The sequence below is a fragment of the Hyaena hyaena genome, unplaced genomic scaffold, assembly GCF_003009895.1.
Source record: "Hyaena hyaena isolate Hyena2069 unplaced genomic scaffold, ASM300989v1 scaffold_345, whole genome shotgun sequence".
Lineage (NCBI taxonomy): Eukaryota > Metazoa > Chordata > Mammalia > Carnivora > Hyaenidae > Hyaena > Hyaena hyaena.
This window is the reverse complement of record NW_024080976.1, coordinates 190,282-208,459: the sequence shown is the minus strand read 5'-3', so window position 1 is coordinate 208,459 and position 18,178 is coordinate 190,282. Positions and strand designations below refer to the sequence as shown.

General features: G+C 56.2%; 1 protein-coding gene across 6 annotated transcripts; it reads left to right on the top strand.

The window, feature by feature from the left end:
• Positions 1-1,547: 1,547 nt before the first annotated feature.
• Positions 1,548-16,639, top strand: DMKN (dermokine). Of its 6 annotated transcripts, none has more exons than XM_039249600.1 (21): positions 1,549-2,115; positions 2,370-2,585; positions 2,710-2,769; positions 3,051-3,104; positions 3,296-3,463; positions 4,085-4,141; positions 4,521-4,589; positions 4,836-4,886; positions 6,486-6,533; positions 7,184-7,237; positions 8,166-8,216; positions 8,363-8,410; positions 8,602-8,649; positions 11,340-11,396; positions 11,679-11,726; positions 13,587-13,634; positions 13,733-13,774; positions 14,118-14,186; positions 15,629-15,652; positions 15,759-15,806; positions 16,482-16,639. In XM_039249600.1, the coding sequence occupies exons 1-20, from the start codon at positions 1,738-1,740 to the stop codon at positions 15,804-15,806; spliced, it is 1,638 nt and encodes a 545-aa protein (XP_039105531.1). In that variant the 5' UTR covers positions 1,549-1,737; the 3' UTR covers positions 16,482-16,639. The 6 variants fall into 6 exon arrangements, with proteins under 6 accessions (XP_039105534.1, XP_039105531.1, XP_039105532.1 ...); XM_039249601.1 differs by having other exon boundaries at positions 16,444-16,639; XM_039249599.1 differs by having other exon boundaries at positions 1,550-2,115; positions 16,301-16,639.
• Positions 16,640-18,178: the final 1,539 nt, after the last annotated feature.

The window sequence follows — 18,178 nt, the reverse complement described above, 5'->3', positions numbered from 1 at the left end:
CCCCCCCCCCCCCCCCCCCCCCCCCACGAGGCCCCAGGGCAAAACCACAGCCAATTCTATCCAGAGAAGAGTGAAGGTTTTGAGGGGGCGGGGAGGTCTGAGACAGAAGGTGCTAGCAGCAGGGCTCTGGAGCGGGGCAGGCCTGGGCTGGGCTCTGGCTCTACCCCACACCCCACACCCCCACCGCTCCCCTCTGAGCCCCAGATTGTCGTTCTCTAAACAGGGTTATAAGAAGACTATCTCCCAGGGCTGTGTGAGCCTCGAAGCGCTTCGTCCGGCGCTGGGCACAAAGAAGACCTTTGGTAAACTGAAGCTGCCATGATTATTATATTGTTATTACCACTGTCCCCATTATTATTAGCATTAAAGAGAGGTGGAATAACAGGGAGGTAGGAGCTGCTGGGACCAGACCGGGATTGTGTTTACACGGTGAGAGGATGTTACAAGTTGGTGCTGGGGTGGAGAGAGACTGACTGAGAGGCATTGAGAAAGCGGATGGAAACTGGCCCCTCCTAACTCGGTGATGAGTCCCAGTGATACAAGGCCCGGGGGCAAGTGGGAGGCCCCGGGGCCCTGGGAGCAGAGAAGCCCCCCCGGGTGCTAAACAGGGGTGAGAGATGGGGAGTTCTGCGTCCTGAGCTGGGATGCGGTGGGGGGGGGGGAGCCCTCACGCGGACCCCTCCTCCCTTGCTGGTGCAGCCCGGGCCCTGCGGAGACAGGGGTGGGTGGGGCGAGCAGCAGTCCCGGGCCTCCCAGGAGGCTGTGAGCTCACACTCGTGCCCCCTGTGGGCCAGGTAAACAGGTTGGGTGCCTGGGTCAGCTGCCTCCTCCCACTCGCTCCCTGGGGGTGGCCGGCCCGCCCAGCTCCCCTGCTCCGCACCCAGCTGTCTTGGCCAAGAGCAGCCCCAGTGCTGAGATGCCCTGGCTGCCGTCCTCGGGCCACTTCCTTCCCTGGAGCCTGGGGTCCCCGCTGAGGGCAGTCTCGCAGCTCCCAGGCTCTCTACGGGCTGGAAGGTATGGGAGAGGGTGAGGCCAGTCACCCTGAGGTGACAATATGGGAGGAAAGACAGATGGCAGAGACCAAGGTCACCGAGACCAAGACAGCAAGGCCAAGAAAGGACACCCGCCTCTCATCCTGGTGCCCCTGACCCAGGCTGGCTTCCACCTCGTGGGTCCCACCTCACTGGGTTCCCTACGCTTGCCTCCCTGGCTGGGTGCTGCCTGTGGCTCCTCTCTCCTAAGTCCCCTCCATCCCACCCCTTCTAGCAGACACCAACCACCTGTCTCCTCAGATGCCCCCATCCCCACCCTGCGCCCCAAATTCCTAAGGTTGGGAAATCGGAACACTTTGGCACCTGCCTCATCCCATTTCTTCTTCCCTCCCTGATGCCCTGGCTCCCTCTCTGTTTCAACACAGATTCTCGGACTCACAATTACAGCTCATTACCCTATCGGTGGCTGGCTGGCCCTGAGTCACGAGGGAGGGACTCAGGGCTGCCCAGCCCTGTCACCTTCTCCCAAGCTGCAGTATAAGGAGTAGTGGCAGGGAGGAGGACTCTGGGAAGGCAGGGGAGTCTGGGAAAGGAGAGAGAAGGCCGCACGCCTGGAGGGAGGGAGAAGAAGTCAGAAGGAGGAAGAGAGCAGGGGAGGGCACGCGGGCACGGAGGAAGAGAAAGGGCAAAGAGAAGCAGACTCAGGTGGGAAGAAGACAGGAGGGAGAGACGAAGCGAGGCAGAGATGAGGTTGCAGGGCTCCCTGGCCTGCCTCCTGCTGGCCCTGTGCCTGGGCGGTGGGGAGGCTGGCCCGTTGCTGAGAGGAGGGGAGGAGGTCGGAGCAGAGGTAGGGCAGGCCATGGGACACGGGGTGGGAGATGCCATTGGACAGGGGCTGGGAGACGCCATTAGCCACGGAGTCGAAGAGGCCGTCGGCCAAGGGACCGGAGGGGCCGCCGGCTCTGCCAGCAGGCAGGCCCTGAGCCGCGGCATGGAGGGGGCAGCCCAGGGCCTTGGGAACCCTGGGGATGAGGCTGGCAGGCAGGCTGAGAACACCATTCGGCTTGGAGGAGATGCGGCTCACGGCTCCGGGCAGGCCATGCCTGGCGGCAGTGGTGCTTGGGTGAGTAGCCGGAAGCCCCGTGTGGAAGCGGGAGGCTGTGGGCGCCTGGGGTGGGTCTTGGAGTGGGCTGGAGGGATGACCCACGGGCGGGAAGGTCTCTTACCTGTGGCTGTCTGGGGTGGTGTCCCTCCAAGTTATGCATCCTTCCTTCCCCACCTTGGCGTCTCCCTCCGCCCGCCTCTGCCTTTGTCCTGCCTCCCCATGACGAGGGGGGACAGTCACTCGCACTGAGTGCGGGCATGTTGCTCTTGCAGGGAACCAACGGCCAGCCTCCATCTGGAGGCCATGGCATCTTTGGTGCCCAGGGTGGCTCCGGAGGCCACAGCCAGGGTAATCCTGGAGGCCTGGGCACCCCCTGGGGCCAGGGGTACCCCGGAGGTTCGGATGGCAGCTTCGGAACCCACCCTCAGGGAGGCGCCTGGGGCCAAGGAGCCAATGGAGGCTCTCCCAGCTGGGGGCCCAACGCTCAGGTACGTGACCACCCCAGCCCTGATGCTCGCCACCTCCTGCCCTTCAGGCCTGCAGTCTCCACGCCTCCCTCATCTGTCGGCCAGGCCCCCTCAGTCCCCACACTCAGCCTGACCCTCTCTGCAGGGGACCGTGGTCCAGCCCGGTTACGGCTCAGTGAGAGGCAGCAGCAAGTCACATGCAGAGGTGAGGGGACGGGTGCGGGCAAGCAGAGGGTGTCCGGGCGTGTGAGATGGAAAGGAGGCGAGATGAAGAGGAAGGAGAGAAGGATTGGGACAGGGGAGACTGAGGTACAAGGCCACTTGGACGGGGAAGAGATGGGTTGGGCCAAGCGACCCGGAGGAGGGGGGGCGAGTGGGACGGGGCTTGGGGGAGAACCAGGGGGGGACGGAGGCCAAGCCACAGGAGGCGGGAGAGCCTGGCCGTGGCAGCAGCTCTGACTGAGGTCTGGAAACTCTCCTCCGCAGTGCACCAACCCCCCACCCTCCGGCTCAGGCGGAAGCTCCTCTGGCAACTCCGGGGTAAGGGGCTGGGCGGCCGGGGGCATTTTGCACAGCAGACGACAATCTCTGCTCACCTGACTGTGCAGGGGACTTGCCTGAGCAAGGAGGGAGGGGACGCGGGAGGGGAGCGAACAAGATCCCATGTCCTCGACTGGCGTTCTCACTCTGCTCTCTTCTCTCTTCTCTCACTCTTCTCTCTTGCCCCTCAGGGAAGCGGTGGCAACGGCGGCGGCAGCAGTGGCAGTGGTGGCAGCAGCAGCGGTGGCAGCAGTGGTGGCAGCAGCGGTGGCAGCAGTGGCAGTAGTGGCAGCAGCAGTGGCAGCAATGGCGGCAGCAGCAGTGGCAGCAATGGCGGTGGCAGCTCCGGGCCCAGCTGGGTGAGTCCTGCTCCCTGGCTGAAGGCAGAGGTGCAGCGCCGCCCCTGGTGGCCCCTGCTGAGGAGCCGCCCTCCGAGGTCTTCCCCTGGGGGCCCCGGGCCACGCTCCCCACCTTCCCGGCCCAGCAGGCGGGGCTCCTTTCTAGTTCCCGGCAAGGGGCGCCCTGCGCGCTGCTAGCTCCCGGGGCTCCCGTGTCCTGCGCTCCGTGCCAGTGCGGATGCTCTCTCTTGAGTCTCACCCGCGCCTGCACGCGTGTCCACTGGGCAGACCTGACCAGAGACGGGGGTGGCAGACGGAGGGAGAGAGGTGGACACGGGAAAACAGGACACCTGCTTGGGGAGCTCCTCAGGGAACAGGGGCCGGCCTGTCGCACACATGGAGAAAGGACATTTACGGAGCCGCGGTGTAGATGACACTGATACAATCAGGGGTGAGGGGCCAGGGGGGGACCATGAGCTCAGCGAGGGCTCTCCCACAGAGGGGCCGGCAGGGGGGACACAGTCGGCTTTCTTGGGTATCTGGGAAAGCTTTCGGGCCACAAGAGGGAGGTGACTAGAACAAGCCAGGTCACACAAACCACTTTAATTTACTGCTCCTTGTACTATCTGCTTCCCCATCTAGGACTGTCCCTTAGAAAATTCTAGGAATTTTGATCAAAGCAGCTACTCAGGCTCCCAGGTAAGGACTCGAGGGGTCCCTTCCCCTTTCTAGGTTCCAGGAGAGAGAGTGGGGAAGAGAGGCAGGAGGGGGCCAGACCGAGCCCTTGGGTGCCAGGGTCAAGGCTCTTTACTTCTGGCATGTCGGGAGCCCGGGGGGTGGGGGAGGGGAAGAGGAGACAATAGCTCAGAATCCCCAGACTGGCCCCCATTTCCAAATACACTTGGCCACACAGGGCCTTTGTGCTCCGAGTTACTTCCCTCGGTGACTGGCTAGCTAAAGATGGGAAGAGATGGAGGCTGGGGACAGGGGAGTAAAAAGAATCATGGCACCCCAGAAACAACTTGGTTCTCAGCGAGTCCTTTGAAGACCCTGTATGGACTCTTGCTTTCCCTCCTAGGGATACAATACCGGCTCTTCCTCTGGTAGCGGCGGTGGTAGCGGAAGCAGTGGTGGAAATAAACCCGAGGTGAGTGTCCGCTGAGCACAGATCTCCCTCCTTTCTCTGGAGAAGGGAAGATAAGGGGGTGCTGAGGCCCCTCGGAGGATGGGAGAGTTGGGAGAGCAACGGCCAGAGCTGGGAGGGGGTGTGTTGCTCGGGGCGGATGTGGGCTAACCTTGGGGGTAGCGTGCTGCAGTTTGGGGGCTGGGGTTGGTTTGCCCCGTGGCAACAGAGAGAAAGCCTTTTCTCTCTCTCTCTCTCTCTCTCTCTCAGTGTAACACCCCAGGGAATGAAGCCCGCGTGTCTGGAGGATCTGGGGGTCAGGTAAGAGCCAAACTTTGGGACTGGGCCCAACCCTGCTCAGCCCCGGGTCCGTCCGTGATGAAGAAAGCGAATGCTGACTCCTACATGAACTCACTAATCTCCAAAGTAATCATGAGTTGCAAATCCTCACGCGATGTGCCTCTCTTTATACCGTAGATGGAGCTGTGAAAAAGCACATAGAAACCAGTCCTTTTAGAAATATAATCATTTCTAATGACCTACACCCACCTGGCCAATGAACAGAGTCCCGTGACCTTTTCGACAGCATTTGGAAACTGTGTGTTGAAAGCGTTCACTTCCCTCCTGGTTATTCTGGAAATCTGGGCTTTCTGTCAGCACCTGCAGCACTGACAAGAGGAATTGTTATGCTAAGGTCCCCACCAATCACCTAGAGTCTTGTGAAAATGCAGGCCGTGAGTCAGCAGGCCTGGGGTGGGGCTGAGATTCTGGTTTCTATCAGGTTCTGGGCAAGGTGGCTGGGGCTGGACCATGGTTGGTGTGAGCGCAGCTGACCGACAGGGAGAAGGCTTGGGGTGGTGGCGCCACATTGAGAAGGCTCCCTGCATACCAGGCTCCTTGGACACCAGAGATACTAATCTCGATGGGTCGACAGGTGTCAGAAGAGCTCCCAGTCTGTAAACTCTATTTCTAGTGTTTTACGTACCAAAGCCTTAAATATGTAGTCACATAGATCAGTCTTTTCTTCCGTGGTTTCTGCTCTTGAAAATAAAAAAGGCTTTTATTTTCTTCTAGAACTACTTCTATAATTTCATTGTTTCTATTTAACTCTTTCATCCATCTGGACTTGACTTTGCTGTATACAATCTAGTCCAGTTCCTCAGATCGGCTCAACTTAACCCACACTTTGGATCAGAGCTGTGTGCTTTCTTAGGAAGGGGGAAGTCAGATAAAAACAGAAGGGAGGGAGCCAGTGAGGTATAACGAGGCTCCCTTGCACCTTCCCCCCCCCCCCCCCCCCCCCCCCCGCGAACACTGAACTGGTGTTCCCAGCCGCATGCACTGAATTGTTTCCGCCACTGATGTAAAAATGTTGCTTGTGAATACCTTCATATTTTGGGAGAGCTTCTATGGGGGTTATACTTTTTTTCAAAGTTTATTTATTTATTTGGAAGGAGAAAGTGTGAATGGGAGGTGAGGGGAGAGAGAGAGAGAGTGGGAGGGAGAGAATCCCAAGTAGGCTCCACACTGTCATCATAGAGCCTGATGCGGGGCTCAAACTCACAAACCATGAGATCATGACCCAACCTGAAGTCAGATGCTTAACCGACTGAGCCACCCAGGGGGTAGAACCTGGGCGGTTCTACTTGGCTAAACAGGCTCATCTGTGCTGGGCACTCCTTTCTTTACGGCACATTAATATCTATCAGTACAAGTCCTCCCTTGCTCCGTCTTTTCCAGTGTTTTCTCACCTATTCTTAGACACTCATTTTCCCAGATGAATTCCAAGATTATTTTGACATGTTCCAAAAGAGAATCCCATGAGTGTTTTCAGAAGAATTGTATTAAATCAGCACAAAAATTTGCAGGGATGGACCCAAGATCTAGAACAATGACCTGTGTTTCGTGTCTCATCCTCAGGGCTTCGGAGGAGGACAGAGAGGGCCTGGCGGCTCTGGCGATGTCAGGGTAAGGAGATACCAGGCCTTGAGTAGAGACTGGTGGTAGGAGAATGGGATAGAGGTCAACTCTGCAGTAGCGATACCAGCAAGGCAGATAGTCCCACGGCGCGGCCCGTTCTTGACCTTGGCTCTGGGAATTCATCTTAGCCCCGGGAAGTGGGGCTCCGGAGGCGCCTACCTCTCACTTAGGAGGAGACGAGTCAGGCTACGCTGGGCTTCCTTGGCTCCCACTGACTGCCCAGCTAGTGTCACCTTTCTGACCAAAGCAAAACATCAGCACAGACTGGGCACTGCAGTTTGAACCAATTTAGTCTAACACTCCGGGGGCTTCTGCCTCAAAACCAGAGGATAATTCAGATACTTTGGTGGCCAAGGCCCTTCCTGTTGGATTTTGGGCAGTTTGCAGACGTGAACAGAAAGAGGTGGTTATGTTACCTGAAAGTATCGTAAGTGAGCACTAGCTTAATCCACAAGAAGTTGAGGCAAGATTTGCCAGGGAAGATGGAGCTGCCTGGGGAGAAGGGCCTCTCTCGGGGTCCCGGGAAATCTCCAGTCCCCTGATTCAGGAGTCCCTTGCCCACATTCTGCTGTCCTGCCCTCTCATCCCGCATCTTCCCTGCTTTCCCACCGACTCTTCTCCATTTTCTCTCTCCCCAGGAAATAAACAAAGAAGGCAGTCACGTCGTTGGGGGCTCCCAAGGCAATTATCAGGTGAGCAGGGACTGTGGCAGGTGAGGACAGAGTGCTAAGGGACCAGGAAAATAAATAGAAGTATCAGTGTCTTCTCGCAGCTGCCCTGAGTCTATGTCGGGTAACCATCAGGAGACCAGACAAAGGTCTGGGATCCCTGTCTCCTTCTCCACTCACTCATTCTCTCCCTCCTTTGGACTTTGGTCAGAGCCGTGTTATCACTGTGAGGGGCAGCATAGCCGGAAGTAACAGAGGACTGGTCAAGGGGCTTCATTTGGGAACCATACTTGAGAAGGCAGTGTTGACAAGTGGAAAGGCAATGAATTTTGAGTTAGTAGATGGGGGTTCAACTGACAGCTGTATCACCTGTCATCTGTACACCTTCAGGCCGGTCAGCTGACCGCTCTGAGCCTCGGCCTCCTCTCGGGTCAAACGGGGACGGCAGAGCCTAACTTGCTCACTGCCCCCACCCCAGTTACTGCAGAACTTTCTGCAACTGCCAAGGTGGCTCAGGATCTGGACCCTGGAGTCCGACAAGGAGACGGATCCTGAGGCAAAGCTGCCGATGGTTCTGGGTTTGGTTTCCTTGTCTGTACAGTGGAGACACCTCCACACGGGAACGTGGCAAGATAAGGCACGTGCGAAGCGCGTGGTGGGACCACACGGTACTTCCTAGTGGTGTTTTGGGGGCAGGCTACACAGAGTGGGGGCAGGGGGAGTTAGAATATGAATATGATTCAAGGGACTGGGCAGGGTTATTCTCGGAAGTGGCATATATTCCAGGAAGGTGGGCTTCCTGGCTGCTGTGTGAAAAAGAAGAGAAGGTGACTTTACAGAGAGTGCACAGAGCTCGAGCCAAGGCAGAGATGGTGAGCTAGGAGCAGGTTGACAAGTGGCATGTGTGACAGGAGGCACAGACTTTGAAAATTAGTCCCCCCTTCCTACCCAGTGGCAAGGGTCCAGTGGAGGAGGTGAAGCTGTCAGTGGGATCAATACCTTGGTGAGTGGAGGCATCACCCCACCTTGGGCCCGGACCGTGGTGTCAAGCAACCTCTGTGTCCCCTCCTGAGCCCCAGAGCGCCTGCGCCTGCCTCTGGCTCACAAGGGGGGTTCCCACTCTCATCCCATTTCTCCCTGGTGTCTTAGGACTCTCAGACGTCTCCTGGGCTCTTCAACTTCGACACCTTCTGGAAGGTGAGTTCGGCCAGATTGCTCTGCTCACTGTTGGAAAGGCAAACCCCTATCCCTCTGCCCTGCAGGCTGAACTCCTCTTTCCATAACCAACCACCATCAGTGGTGGGCCTTGACCTCTCCTGCCCCAAGACCCTGCGCCAATTGCATTATGGCCCAGTTTGCCATTTTCCTTTTTTCTTTTTCCTCTGCAGAATTTTAAATCCAAGCTGGGTTTCATTAACTGGGACGCTATAAATAAGGTAAGGGCTGGAAGTCTATGCCATTCTGATCTCCGGGGGGAAGGGGAATGGAGAAGAGCTGTGGGGACCGGGGGAGACGATGGTGGCTACTAAGGGAGTGTTTCGCCCAGTGCTTAAAAAAGGGACAGCGATGACGAGGAAGGACCACAGATGCGAAGGGGTGGTCAGAGTTCGGAAACAGCTGGGAGTCAGGGATGAGGAAGGAGTGGGCCTCTTTCAGGTCTCAATGTGCAGCGCAGACCGAGCAGGTCTCAAGCTCAGTTTCCCCTTGGAGACCTGGAAGGTTATGGGAGAGTGAGGAGGCCTAGTCCTCGGGAAACGGGAGAGGCCACAGAGGCCGGGTAAGGGGTGGACCTCACTGTCTGGGAGGACCGGAAAGGCCCCACAAGGGAGGACGGAGGCTGAGAGGAGGGGCAGGAGGCAGGTGTGTACCAGGTGCCTGCTGGGGGCCAGGCGTGCTGGGCCCTGTGCCTGCGTGAGCTTAGGAGGCACTTGGGGCCCTGAACCCCCTTCTCCTTCCTCCCTGCCCAGCCTTCCAGCTTCAGGGGATCCCCCCTAGCCAGGCTGATTGACACCCAAATAGCAGGTGTGCCTCCAGAGCAGAGGCAGATAAACAACCCAGACCAATACCAAAGGCAGAATTTGCAAGTGACAGCCCACTGGTGTGCTTTCTCTGACCTACTCTATTTTTTTTTTTTACACTAAATGTTTATTTATTTATTTTGAGAGAGAGAGAGCGTGAGCTGGGGGCGGGGTGGGGGGCAGAGAGGGAAGGAGAGGGAGAATCTCAGGCAGGCTCCACACTCAGCACAGAGTGAGGCTTCATCTCACCAACCCTGAGATCATGACCCGAGCCCAAATCAAGAGTCGGATGCTTAGCCGATGATCCACCCCGGCGCCCCATGATCCATTCTTTCTTTCTTTCTTTTTTTTTTTTTTTAAATGTTTTTTATTTATTTCTGAGAGAGAGAGAGAGAGAGAGGGAAAGGGAGAGAGAGAGAGAGTGTGTGAGCAGGGGAGGGTCAGAGAGAGAGGGAGACACAGAATCTGAAACAGGCTCCAGGCTCTGTGCTAGCCATTGGCACAGAGCTTGACACGGGGCTTGAACCCATGAACCGTGTGATCATGACCTGAGCTGAAGTCGGACGCTTAACCAACTGACCCACCCAGGTGCCCCAATCCATTCTTTTTTTTAAAGCATTATGAACTAGTTGCCAACGTCAGAAATTTTACAAAATGACTTGGAATTCTGGCTTCTCTTGAAAAATGTGGCAACACAGGGCCCCTCTTTCCTTGAGCTCCCAAAGACCAGAGCTGAGTAGCAGCTGCTTCTTGCCTCGGGTGGGGGTGGTGAGGAGGGGTTGGGGGGTGCTTGTTCTCCAGCAGCCCCAGGCCCCCTGTCTGTCACAGTCTCTAAGCTTCTGACCCTTAACACAAAAGAAGCAAGAACAAGGGTCCCTAACCTCTAAAACTGGTGGGGGAAACGAGGGAGGCATGGGCAGAGCCTCACCCTCAGTAAGGCCAAGGCTGCCCCTTGGGGAATAAGATGGGGCTGTGAAAGGTACAGTAGGCAGAAGTTCCCAGCAGCAGCGCGGTTCTGGTCTGGATGAACATGAGCAAATAGACTGTTTCTGTTTTATAGAGAAACAGGTCCCCTCAACCCCGATTACCGGGAACTTAGGGTCGGAGGCACATACTCATACCTCCCTGGGTCCAGGAAGGCAGTCGACGTTCTCGCACGTCTATGGGGCCGGTAAAAGGAGAGTGCTCACAGTTAGGCAGGATTCATTTGGGGCGGCTTCCCCAGGAGCAGATCTAGGAACTGGGGCAGGGCAGAGATGGGCAGAGGAGAGAACAGAGAGTCCATCTCCTTCACAAGGAGGACCGGACTGACCAGTGAGGACAAGGAGAATATACGTAACAGTTCTTGGCAAGTATGAGGGTTTCAAGCCCAACTGGAATATCTGGATTTGACTGGATGACAGCCGTGGGCAAAAAGATCCCTGCAGATTTCAGCAGCGGAGGCCCGATCCGCCCCTGACTTGGCCCACTACGGCCTGAATTCCTATTCCTCGAGCTCCCTCTTAGAACTTATTTCTTTGCCCAGGACCAGAGGAGCTTTCGCACCCCGTGACCTCCAGACAAGGAGCTACCAGATGGATGGGAGCCCCCCTCCCACCCCTTCTTAAAACATCACTATCCCGCCACTAATCTCAACCCTTAGCCTCGAAATAAACCTTAGCTGCCCCACACTCCTGGTCTCTGCTGCTTTCTTACGTCTCCACTGTTGTTCCCCGGGGGAGTCTGGAAGGGTCTACTGCAGCCCTCAGCTTTGGGAAATGGGCTGGAGATGGAAGGGCAGGTAGGAAGGCGGGAAGCTCTGGGGGCAGGTCCTGGTCCTGAGGTTTTGCTTCAGGGATGCTGATGAGTTCTGCTGGGGAAACAGGGATAGTGATGAGCATGGGGCACGTGCCTGGGGAGGGGAGCTGCTTAGTGGCCTCGAAGATCTAGCCTCTCTCTCCCTCTGCTTCCAAAAGCCATTTTCTGGTGTCCCTGAAGACACCCGGCTTCCCCCAAACCTTAGTTTGGGATGAAAGTCTAAAGGCTGCAATGGTGAGAGTGGGAACAGGGGTGCAGGTGAGCAGCGGACCCAGCTCCTTGCTAACCTGCACCCCGCCTTTCCTCTACAGGGCCAAGTCCCACCCCCCAGCACACGGGCCCTCCTCTACTTCAGCCGGCTCTGGGAGGTAGGAGACCTCCCACTTTTTGAAGAACTGGGGATCCCGGTCACCTGTCCCTCTCACCACCTCCCTCAAGCTCCAGCCCACCTGTTGCAAAATTCACCCTCTTGTCACTTTTGAGATGGTGATCTCACCCAAGTACCATCAGAAGTGCTGACACCCTCAGCCTCCCCTATGCTCTCTTCATCTAACCCCCGAACCACACCCAGGCTCATGCCTGCACATCAGCCCAAAACTTCCCATCAAGCTGTCATACTCCGGCCCACTCACCTCTTCTCCTCCCTCCAGGATTTCAAACACAACACCCCTTTCCTGAACTGGAAAGCAATTATCGAGGTAAGGGTGGCAGAACCTCTCATTCTGGGGTTGGCTGGCTCAGCTCTGGGGACACGGGATCTAGGGCCTTGGCAATGGCTTGTGGACTTGGTCCCTGTTGTTTACGCTCCCTGCTGAGGGAGGGTGCCTCCCTCCCTTCCCACTCTCCTCCCTGTCTGCAACACTGAGTGGGGGTGGGGTGGGAGAGAGAAGCTCTTGGGAGTCATTGGAGCAGTAGGGTGGGCGGTCCTCCCGCGGATAAAAGCTGAGGCCAAGGGCCTGGGCCTCCACAGGCACAGGAATATGAAGCCGGCCACTGTCTCTGCTCTGCTGCTTTTCCTGCTGGGCGTGGTCTGGTTCAGGGGGAGCCACAGCTGGGTGGGTACTGCAGGGTGAGCAGGTGGTGGGGCACCAGGTAGGGAAGACACAGAGGCCTGGATCTGGGGTCAACTCTCAGCACTGGTAAAGGGGTTTTAGGGAGGAAGGCTGAAAGAAAACAGGAGGCATGGTACGGGGGTGGGGGGGGGGAGAAGGTCAGGTCATGGTCAAGTGCAGGCAGGCTCAGAGGGTCTGAATATCTGGGTTCTGGGAAGGATGGGCAGAACCTCTAGGTGCTGCAGAAGGTCATACCTTGATTCTGTATGGGCAGTGGCCTTGGACACTGAGGCAAAGGTTGTCCAGTCACTCATCCATGTGGACCATGCAAGTGAGGCTGGACAGATGGGGCCATGCAAAGGGGGAGGTCAAGGCCCTTCCGCTGCATATTGCCATGCGTTCATGAGTACCAGTGAGGCCATGTCATTTGATGGAAATTTGATTTTTATTTTTATTTTTTTATTTGAGAGAGAGAGACAGACAGACAGAGAGAGCGAAGAAGTCAGAGGAAGAGAGAGAGAGCATGATCGAGGCAGAGGGGCAATGGGAGAGAGAATCCTAAGCAGGCTCCACATTCAGCACAGAGCCCAATGAGGGGCTCGATCCCATGACCCTGGGATCATGACCTGAGCCAAAATCAAGAGCCTGATGCTCAACTGACGGAGCCACCCAGGCATCCCGGAAATCTGAGTTTTAATTGTTTGCAATTAATTTAATTTAAAAAATGCAGACCAAGCAAACAACGTCTGGAGACCTGTGGTCAAGCAGTTTGTGACCTCAGTGTTGGGGCTAAAAAATCAATGGGAGTTAAGTAAGAGTTAGGAGGCACATCCCAACCCTGTGCTTAGGCAGGTGAGCTCCAGGTGGCCAAGGGATGGCCGTGGAAACGGAATTCCTCTCCTGCTGCTGAGAACTCTCCCCTTGCCTTGACTGTGGAGGGGAGATGGCCGCGCACCTGCGCTGTGTCTCACCTGGCTTCCCATGTTTCTCCCCTTTCTCTCTCTCTGGCCCAGAGCTAATCTAATCCCTCCGCTTTGCCTCCACTTGCTGAGGGTAAGAGCCTGTCCTCCGGGAGCCCTGCGGGAACAATGTTTGTGAACAGGGATTGTGGGGCCAAGGAGAGAGCGGGACTTGGTTTCGGCAGAAGGTGGGCTGGGCTGAGGTGGGCGTCTGCCCCCGGGGAAGCCTGTGTGCGCACCGCTCCCTGCTCAGTCCCAGGCCAGTCTGCTGCAGCCCCAGGTGCACAGGTGGGGGTGGTGTTGCCTCGCTCTTCCACACTCAGTGTGGAAATCTGTCCTTTATCTATTGGGGCCATCAGTTTCCTCCAGGCTCCCTGCCTTCTCTGTAGGTAGCGCTGCTCACGGACCTCGGACAGGGGTGTGGTGGGGTGGGTGGGTGCTGGTGCTCCGGCAGGAGGGTCGAGCCTGGGCATCAGGCTGCGAGTCAGGCAGGGCCGGATGGGCCACGGATGAGGGCACCCTAACTATGGCTCCCTCTCCCTTCCAGGGTGCCGACCCATCATCGCTCCAGAAGAGGTCGGGCGGTGCCGGCCAGGTGAGTCTCTCCGCCCTTGGTCCCTCTCGGTCTTGTCGTCAGGGCTGGCCGATCTGAAATTCTCTCTCCTTCACACCCCCGTTCTGTCCTTTTCTCAGTCTGGCACAGGATGGCAAGAGGCGGCAGCTGTAACTTCTAAGGTAAGACATCTGTTGCCGGACCACCAGGTTCAGACCCCGCTTCTTTCCTTGGTGTCCTGCCCTCATCTTCTAAGTAACACTTGAGGAGCTGGGAGAGCTACAGGGGAGGGGGGGGCAGGGCCGCTGGGGCGCGGACCACAGTGTGGGGGGAGGCTGTGGGCCCTGGCTGGCCCGAGGAGATTCTACAGAAAAGAGTGGAAGGAAGGGAAGGGAGGGAAGGCAGGGGCTTGGAGACAGGTGTGGCCCAGGCAGGGAGGCGGGGTGTTTATTCCACAGCATAATGCCCTCACCCCTTCTCTTCTGCCTCCCCCCCCCCCCCCAATTCTCTGGCTTTCTTTCACAGCACAACTATAACCAGCAGGCATACCCTACTCCCCCTGGTGGGCAGTACTCAGCCAAGATCCCCTCTAAGGTAAGATGCCCAAGTGCCCTGTTTCCTCGCTGGGGTCACTGCCAAGTTTAGCTGAGGCCGAATCCTGTTCATTTTGAAAGTCTGGTCTGCAAGGAGACTCGGGCTCCCTGAGAGCACTTTGGAAGCGGAGGGTTCAAGGTTTGGGGTTCTTCATACCCACTCACTGAGGAAACGTTACAAGAGGGCAGTGGCTGCATTGCATGTGAAGGAGAAAACGGGAATGAACATCCTCTCAAAGAGGGATATACAGCTCTTATGCACTCACACGACACAGGGCAAAACAAGCAGCCTTCGCTTCTTTTTTTTTTTTTTAATCTTTATTTATTTTTGAGAGACAGAGCATGAGCGGTGGAGGGGCAGAGAGAGAGGGAGACCTAGAATCTGAAGCAGGCTCCAGGCTCTGAGCTGTCAACACAGAGCCGGACGCGGGGCTTGAACCCATGAACCCTGAGATCATGACCTGAGCTGAAGTCAGATGTTTACTTGACTGAGCCCCCAAGGCGCCCCAGCAGCCTTTGCTTTTAGTGTCTGTCCCCTCCACCTCTTTAGCTGCTGATTTCTTGGGGGATGGGAGGTGGGGGAGAAGAAGGCACACCAGCACTTGGGGACAGCTTGCCCAGAAACTTGTGGTTCGTGGGAAAGTTAATGCTTTATTCCACAAAAGAAGTAACAGAAAACAAACAAACAAACAAACAAACAAACAAATCCTGAGAGGGGCTCCTGAGTGGCTCAGTTGGTTGAGCGGCTGACTCAGTTTCAGCTCAGGTCATGATCTCACAGTTTGTGAGTTCGAGCCTCACCTTGGGGTCTGCAGTGTGGAGCCTGCTTGGGATTCTCTCTCTCTCTCTCTCTCTCTCTCTCTCTCTCTCTCTCTCAAAACAGATAAATAAACTTAAAAAAAAAAAGATAACAAAAAACAACCCTGAGAATTATGTTTCATTCAGTTGCAAAGAAAGCCATCTTACAGACTCCATGAATGAATGTGCTGAGTACTAATTCGGATGGTGAAAAAACCAGGCACTATTTCCCTCCATCTCTCAGAACAGGGAAGCCCCTGCCCTCAGGGACGGGACTTCTGAGAGATCAGAAGTCACCTACTGACTGGAAGTAGGCGACAGAGCAGCCAGCAGCGCCTGTGGGTGTCCACTCTCCAATTTCTGTCCACCCAGAATTTCTCCACCCAGAGGCAGGGGGCACCCATCTCCCCTTTTCCATCTGCCTGGCCAGCGTGTGCTCACCTTGGGTCAGGTGTACTTAGGCTGATAAATCTGCTTTGAAAAAAGTCCGTGGGCTGAACCTCCGCGGTCAGGCCCAAGGACTTTGACATGATCGTGGTCTGTGCCTTCCCCTGCCATTGGGCCCCTCCTGAGCCCCGAGGACGTGGCAGAGGACACAGAGGTCCCTGTCATCCCACATCACCTCCTCTGATCTTCTCTTTACAGGGGGGAGCCACGCCTTCTTCCTCGGTGAGTACCGGGGCAGGGAAACCGTGGCTCGTGGGAGACAGGGTCTGAGGCCACAGGGCGCGGGGGAGACGGGGCGACGTTGGCTCACACTCTCCTTGTCCTGCAGGCTTCCCGGGTGCAGCCTGGCCTGCTGCAGTGGGTGAAGTTCTGGTAGGTGAGTATTGAGCGGAGTGAGCTGTGCAAGGCACAGTCACCCGGGGGAGGGGGGGGTGGGCAGAACTGGGGTCCCGGCATTTGCTTTGCTTTGGGCGGAAGCTCTAAGGGCACTGAGGAGGAGCCCCTCGCGTGGGGGGTGGAGGGAGACTCAGGAGGAAGTGACGGAGGACACTGGGGAGCGCCCTCCGAGGGCCGAGGGCAGGCGAGACGGGCGGGCTGTGCAGGGCCAGCCAGGAGGAGAGGTTGAGGAGGGGTCTGAGGTGACTGCAGACAAAGGTGCAGAGGAAGTGAGTTCCAGGGCGGAAGAGGTAGTAGATGACCTGGGCGGAGCCACAGAATCGGTTCCAGGGAGGAGCAAGAGTGAGGGGACCCGCGGGCGAGACAGGGACGACGCCAGGAAACTCCGGGAGCACCGAGGCTGGATGAAAGGACACTTGGTTCGGACAGATTCCCGAGTAGCCACCTGCTACCGTTTGCTCTTTGCTTTTTTAGAAAATTATTTCCAGTCACCACTGAGGCGCCGAAAAACCACAGTCTTCAAGGAGTCCGACCAACCCCGTCCCCAGCTTCCCACCCCCCATCCCCCCGCCCCCCGTGTCAGGCTTGATCTAGGTGCTGACACCTGCTTTTTCCAGGTTGGGGACCCAGTCTGTCTGTCCCTTGTCTCTTGCAACCGCACTGTGGTGTCTCCTTGGCCAGCAACCTCATCGGATAAACCCGCCACTTTTCTTCACTTACTCCGTTTTGTGACCTGAAGTCAGTGTGACAATTCTTCAGAAGAAGCTTCTCCTCCTGAGTTTTGTGGAAATAAAGCCTGAATATTGTTACCCTAAGATTTCTCACACTGTATTCTTTAATGTTGTGCTGACGGCCGGGATCCGGGAGGATGGAAGTGATTTAGGGGCAGATAATGCATTTTCCCGCTGAGAGTGGTATACAAAATGGGGGGGGGGGGCGGGAGAGAGAAGACAAGCGGTAGGTAGCTGATCTCATCGTGCCTCAGTTTCTCCATCTGTAAAAAATCATCTTTGCCCAGTCTGCATCGGAGTGCCCTGCCCCTACAGGTGAGGCGCTCACAGGTGTTTTGCTAGCCTGCAAAAGGCAACAGGGAAGCGATTCACATCAGGAGGTGGGGGTAAAGAGGCTTTTCAAGAGAGGAGGTCAGTCCCAGAGGGTCAGGAAGGGGGAAGAATAGGGGCCAGGGGCTACCAGAGCATATGCCTCAGCCTTGTAAACACACGGAGGTGTGGATCTCTTTAGGAAGTTGTGGACAGGTGGCTCATCCCCAGTGCCTTAGCTCTGTGTGCCTGGGAGGCAGAGGAGGTGGAAGAGACTTCTACTCCATTAACATACCAAGGAAACAGGCAGAGGTCCTCGGTGCAGGTAGAGGTGGGAGGTCAGGCTTATCACAAGCCTCCGAGCTCTGCAGACAGGGCTGGAGAGTCTGTACTCACAATCTCTGAGCCAAAGTCTCATCAAGGCTACAGAATGTGCCCAAAAGACAGAATCCCCACTACTCATCTCCGACATCTCTGCAGGGACCCAGGAAGTAAAAGAAGGACAGGAAGCATGCTGCCAGCCTCGGTGACCCCCTCTGAGATCCCAAGCTCCCTGAGTGCATGGTCCATTTGCCTTATTCGTTGCTCTGTCCCCTGCACTGACCACAGGGCCTGGCACAGGTGAGGCCTCAAATAGTTGATGAATAAGTGAAAGAAACCAGGCCCAAAATGGACTTGGGGAACCCGTCTTGATCAAAGAGAAAGATGAAGACTATCCTATTTTCACTCTTGTCCTGAAATTGGGGCTACCACTTTATACAGACATACCTCATCGGATCGTGCTTTGAGGCTGTTACAGTTTTTATAAATTGAAGGTCCGTGGCAACCCCGCCTCAAGCAAGTCTACCAGCGCCATTTTTTCCAATAGCATTTGCTCAATTTGTGTGTCTCTGTGTTACATTTTGGTAATGCACTATTTCAAACTTTTTCATTATTTGTACTATCTTTGTTATGGTGGCCTGTGACCGCTGATGTTTGACGTCACTGCTATAATTATCGTGGGGCAGACACTGTTAGCCTCACCCATAGAAAACGACAAGCTTGATCCGTGAATGTTGTGTGTGTATTCCACTGACGGCAATTCCCATCTCTCTCTCCCCTCCTTGGGTCTCTCTATTCCTTGAGGCACAACAGTATTGAAATCAGGCCAATTAATAACCCCACACGGGCCTCTGAGTGTTCAGGTGAAAGGAGTAGTCACACATCTCTCACTTGAAATCAAAAGCTGGAAATGATTCAGCTTAGCAAAGAAGGCGTGTTAAAAGCTGAGATAGGCTGAAAGCCAGGCCTCTGGTGCCAGTTAGCCATTTGT

Excerpts from the sequence above, each read along its gene's own strand:
- DMKN (XM_039249600.1), top strand. The coding sequence starts at position 1,738 with ATGAGGTTGCAGGGCTCCCTGGCCTGCCTCCTGCTGGCCCTGTGCCTG. Across the intron at positions 2,116-2,369 it reads CTGGCGGCAGTGGTGCTTGG|GGAACCAACGGCCAGCCTCC; the intron begins GTGAGTAGCCGG and ends TTGCTCTTGCAG. Across the intron at positions 13,635-13,732 it reads GGTCGGGCGGTGCCGGCCAG|TCTGGCACAGGATGGCAAGA; the intron begins GTGAGTCTCTCC and ends TCCTTTTCTCAG.